Below are 6,064 nucleotides of genomic sequence, written 5' to 3' on the forward strand. Positions count from 1 at the left end.
CGTCAGACATCAAACCTTCTAACCAGCCTCCATCCATTCATTCATATTGTTTTTTATTTCCCTGTGAACTTTTTATTTGTAAGTAAATAATGTGCTTTTGTAGCCGGCATCCCAACCTGGCAACCCGTCTGCTTTTGATATCTTTGGTAAAATGTGGCTTTCATTTATGATTCTAATAAAACCTATGATTCTACAATGTCACCATTTGTTTCTTTTTCTAAGGATATTAAATTCATGTAAAATTAAGGCTTTACAACATTTTAAATTCATCTATTTAAAATAAGGCTTTACATTTTAAATTCATGCTTCAAAGTCTTCAGAATGCCACAGACGGTAAAACAACGTTTAGGATTTATTTTTCTTATGTTTTTGTGCTTCTTTGTTATTAATCAACCAATCTTAGGGTTAGGGTTAAAAGCACAAAGTATTGGTATCAAAATATACATGGATTAAAGTTCTCAGTCATTAGACTGGTTTCACTCATTTGGAGCATGAAGTTCAGTGAAAAAAGCAGATCTACAAGCTCTCAATGCGTCTGGCTCTTAACCTATTTATTCTGTTTGCATCTCTTGAAGACAAACAAATCATTGTTTTTATTCAAACTTAATGCCACTCATCCTTCAGCACAGAATACAAACAGATGTCATTTAGATTTATTTTGAAAGGAAACAATACTTAATAAAAACAGAATTGCGTTGAGTTACACTGCATCACTGCAATGACATTTACACTGTAAAAACCTTAACATTAATACCGTTTACATTAATTAACACTGAGTGTTTGACTGTGTACAAACTGTAGATCTGTTATTCATCAGTCTGTCAGCAAAAGATACCATAATAAAACAGCAGATCTACAAGCTGTGAGCTTGTAACTTTTTGAAGTTGAAGTTGTAACTTCAATTAAACAGTGATTAAACAGAGTGTTACTGGACAAAACAAACAAACTTCCAGAGTATCCATTATCTCAGAGTAATCCATTATCTCAGAGTATGCATTATCAGAGTATCCATTATCTCAGTGTAATCCATTATCTCAGAGGTTCCCAAACAGTGGGTCGAGCCCCCTTTTGGGGTTACAGACCCATTTTTATGGGTTGCGAGTAAATATCCTTTATCTTTAGTTTCCTACAATTTGTTTTTAATTATTATTTAAATACGAAGAAATTCCATTGATTAGAAAAACGTGTTATAATTTGATAATAAATGTTTTATATCAGTGAATGTACGTGAAACATTTCTAATAGACGGTTGATTAACCACTGAAGCCCCGTTGTATACTTCACCGTAGAACAGTGACGCGCAGAAATTGCGGAAATACAGCCGATCTACAAGCTCACAACACAATGCATTGAGAGCTTGTAGATCAGCTATTCCCCCCCCCCCAAAAAAATCATTTATTTTATTAAATCGATGATTAGATCAATTAGTTCCATTAACCGTTGCACCGCCAGATCAGAGTCAGTCAGTAGAGAGAACCATTGATTGAGCCAATGACAACACAGAGGCGTTGCCGTGACAACAGAGTTGCCGTGACAACATGTTTCATCCATATTTAAAAATGTAGTTTTGCTCTCTTTCACGCTCCATGTCCCGCCTCCCCCGTCTTGTGATTGGCTAGGCAGAGTGCAGCTAACACTTTAGAAACGTTATATTTGTCCGAGTGGTTCCAACCGCTCAATGGGACGCATTGACTTTCAATGGACCAAGGATGCCGTCGGTCGTCCCAAATACAAAAAGGTAAACTGCGTTCAGAGGGGGGAGGGGGGGGGATCACACACACCCAACCGACCAATCGAGTCACAAGATCTAAGAGTAAAGAATTCCAAAATAAAGTTCAGGAGAAGCTCTTCAGAAGTGACGTCATTTTGTAGGGAAAATGTCTTAATGTGCTTAAGACTCAGGCTTTTATAGTGTATATGTTTTAATGAATGTCAAATAAGAATTATTCCATCGCCATGGGCGTGACCAACCCATCAGCCAATAAAAAAACAGAAGCTATGGGTGTGACCCACCCCGTCAGCCAATAAGGAAGCAGAAGCTATGGGTGTGACCCAACCCGTCAGCCAATTAGGAACCAGAAGCGTCACATCAGCCACTTGTCTTTCTCCTTGTTGAAAAGCTCCGCCCACCTGCGCGTCAGCTCCAGGTAGAGATCCGATTGGTTGGGCTGGTAGTCCAGGTACAGGCGGCTCGCCGTCTTCTTGGGCACCGCCCTCTCGATCTGCGTGCCCTCGTGCCATTGGTTGAACGACGTGACGGCGACGATCTCGGGCCGGACGGCCAGCGCCGCCTGCAGGGAGGTCTCGTAGTAGCGTCCGTTGACGCGGTTGCGCGTGTTGTGGTCGTTCCAGGGCCGCACCGCCGTGTCGGCGTAGCCCGGCCCCACGCCGGGCACGAACAGCAGGTCGTGGGCGTCGCAGAACGTCTTGACCGCCGCCCAGTTCTGGTGGGAGGAGCCGAAGGAGAAGCCGTTGGAGGCGAAGTAGGTGTACATGCCGTCGAAGCCGGACGCCAGGATGTCGTGGCGGTGCCGCTCCTCCACCAGCAGCGCCAGGAAGTGGGCGTCGTAGGGCGTGCCGCGCACGCTGCGGGCGCCGCCGGCCGTCAGCAGCCGGGCCCAGGACTCTGGAGGCGTCAGGTACGAGTCGTACACGTAGAACAGAGGCAGGACTCGACCCGTGCCGCCGCCGGAGCGGAAGCGGTAGAACGCGCCGTGCGTCCCGTACCTGAGGAGAACACGAAGGACATTCATTTTTACATTTCTTTGGGCTATTCAAAAATAGCAGATCTACAAGCTCATAGTGCCGCGCTATGAGCTTGTAGATCTGCTATTTTTGAATTTTTTTAAACATTTGTGCAAATCTTTCTTTGAATAAATATATATTTTTGAAACAACATTTTTAACTCAAATCTTTGCTTCTGGGGGGGGGGGGGGAATCCGTGGCCAAATACATATCATTTTGGGGGTCCTTGACATGAAAAGGTTTGAGAACCACTGATTATAGCAACATAGGTTTTTTTCTAAAAACAGTTAGGACTTTTTTTTAGGATTTTTTTTTTAGAATCTGCCTCAGGTCTTAATGGGTTAAAAGGCGGTTCCACCTAAAGAAGCATTTATCTAGTGAACGGTTCTTCATGATGTTCCTCATAATGCTTCTGGAGAACCTTTTTTAACTTTATCTTATTTATCAAAGTTCTTTGAGGAACCAGAAAGAACCGGTTGTTGCTGCTACACCTTTAACCACTTAAACCTTAGCATCCTGACTTTGTCTTAATGGACAAACATAAACCAAAAATAGCAGATCTACAAGTGAGCTTGTAGATCTGCTATTTTCAACGACAATATTTGGGGGTAGGGGGGAAAAGGAGCGGACCAAGAATAGACACAGGTCCACAGGGTTCTTTAGAGAACCTTCTATGACATCACTCTGAAGAACCAGTCTGGGTTCTAGGTGGCATTTATCAGCATTTATTTTTCTCTCTCTCTGTGTGTGCGTGTGTGTGTGTGTGTGTGTGTGTGTGTGTGTGTGTGTGTGTGTGTCATCTACAGACTACAGGCAGGTTTGATTTCAAACAAGATTTCATTTCATTTTTATTTAATTTATTTTTAAATAAATTCCAATGTAGTTATTATGTGTTATTAATAACATGTGTTCTTGATTGACATGTGTGTTGATGAATTGAATACATAGGACCTCAATGGAAACAAGTCCACAGGATTTTTTTCATACCAAGTGAATGACTGTACTCTTATAGTGTATGACTGTACTCTTACCAAGTGTATGACTGTACTCTTATAGTGTATGACTGTACTCTTATAGTGTATGACTGTACTCTTACCAAGTGTATTTCTGTCTAATAAAGTATTCTATCAATCAAACAAACTATGTGACACAGAAATTGTTATAATGAGCATCAGTGAGGACCAATTATATGAAGATAGGTTGAAAATGTGTGAAGTGCTCCTTTAAGTGAGAAGGGCAAACCTACTTGTCAATGATGTACTTGATGTTGTCATGGACTGTGAGGTCGGTTCGTCCGCTGTACGGCTGCAGGTGAAATGTTACCTGAAACACAATGATTGGACTGATTATTACATTACATTACATTACATTACATTACAGTCATTTAGCAGACATTATATTACATTACATTACATTACAGTCATTTAGCAGACATTACATTACATTACATTACATTACATTACAGTCATTTAGCAGACATTACATTACATTACATTACATTACATTACATTTAGCAGACATTACATTACATTACATTACATTACATTACAGTCATTTAGCAGACATTACATTACATTACATTACATTACATTACATTACATTACAGTCATTTAGCAGACATTACATTACATTACATTACATTACATTACAGTCATTTAGCAGACATTACATTACATTACATTACATTACATTACAGTCATTTAGCAGACATTACATTACATTACATTACATTACAGTCATTTAGCAGACATTACATTACATTACATTACAGTCATTTAGCAGACATTACATTACATTACATTACATTACATTACAGTCATTTAGCAGACATTACATTACATTACATTACATTACAGTCATTTAGCAGACATTACATTACATTACATTACATTACAGTCATTTAGCAGACATTACATTACATTACATTACATTACATTACATTACAGTCATTTAGCAGACATTACATTACATTACATTACATTACATTACATTACATTACATTACAGTCATTTAGCAGACATTACATTACATTACATTACAGTCATTTAGCAGACGCTTTTATCCAAAGAGACTTACAATAAGTGCATTGAACATAGGTAGGGAAGAACACTACTAATCACCAGAAGTCTGAAGTGTATTCTCTAAGAGAACTTAGAGCATACCTAGCGCTAAGGTAAACGTGTAATATCTCAGCTTCCTACTTTAAACAGAGACAGATAGGAAAATCAGATCCTTCATGGCCCCGCCCACACAGGCCCCACCCACACAGGCCCCCCCCCACACAGGCCCCGCCCACACAGGCCCCGCCCACACAGGAGCCCTGTTGAGAACCTACTGTATGCACATTGGTTACAAGTGGGCGGGCCTTCAGATCAGGAAGCAGGCCGCGCTTTACCCAATCAAATGTAGTGGGCGGGATTTATATCTGTGCGCTCGCTTCCCACTGGAAACAAACCCAAAGTCATTCAACAATAACGTCCTCCAAGCCCACACGTTGCTGTGTGTCACTTCCTGTCTCTCTCTCCTGTTTCCTGTCTATCTCAACTGTACTGTCCAAATAAAGACCCCAAAAAAAAAAAAATATATATATATATTATTTTTTTAAAGAGTCAAATATAGATCGGCCATTTTTGCAGAGCGTTAATTTACAAAAATAAAGAAAACCAGGTTAAGTACAGAGAGAGAGAGCAACCATATAAAAGAGAGAGAGAGAGAGAGAGAGGAGCGTGTTGAACGCCCACGCCGTCTTTCAGAGCGAGCACTGAGGAGGTTTTCATAAATAGTTTCCATAGCAACGCTGTGGTGTTTCCATAGCAACGCTGTGGTGTTTGGCACAAGGACTTTCTGCCGTCTGGTTGGACACGCACGCACGCACGCACGCACACGCACACGCACGCACGCACGCGCACGCACGCACGCACGCACGCACGCACGCACGCACGCACGCACGCACGCACGCACGCACGCACGCACGCACACACACAGACATGCATTAGGCCAGGGACCCCAATTTGATACAATTCTCTACCTGTAAGGGTCTATTTGGTTCCATGTGTACACTCTCAGAGTTACAGACCTGGACCACACTTTACAATATGGCTGCCATGCATAGAGCCTATTCACGGTCCTTTTGCTGTCTGTCTGTCTGCAGAACCTGTCTGTCTGTCTGCAGAACCTGTCTGTCTGTCTGCAGAACCTGTCTGTCTGTCTGCAGAACCTGTCTGTCTGTCTGCAGAACCTGTCTGTCTGTCTGCAGAACCTGTCTGGGAACGAGGCTACTCAGTGTAGTCTGGTAAACCCCCCCCCCCCCCCTCTTCCG

General features: G+C 41.8%; 1 protein-coding gene across 1 annotated transcript in view; it reads right to left on the reverse strand.

The window, feature by feature from the left end:
* Nucleotides 1–2,084: 2,084 nt before the first annotated feature.
* maneal (mannosidase endo-alpha like) overlaps nucleotides 2,085–6,064 on the reverse strand; it is a gene marked incomplete at both ends in the record, with an annotated part of 5,689 nt that continues 1,709 nt past the window's right edge. The window contains 2 exons of the mRNA XM_080441929.1: nucleotides 2,085–2,727; nucleotides 3,992–4,068. Coding sequence (XP_080298055.1) covers nucleotides 2,085–2,727; nucleotides 3,992–4,068 — 720 coding nt within the window. The remainder of the gene's footprint in view (nucleotides 2,728–3,991; nucleotides 4,069–6,064) is intronic.

This window comes from Gymnoscopelus braueri (assembly GCF_963280865.1).
Source record: "Gymnoscopelus braueri genome assembly, chromosome: 11".
Classification (NCBI taxonomy): Eukaryota; Metazoa; Chordata; class Actinopteri; order Myctophiformes; family Myctophidae; genus Gymnoscopelus; species Gymnoscopelus braueri.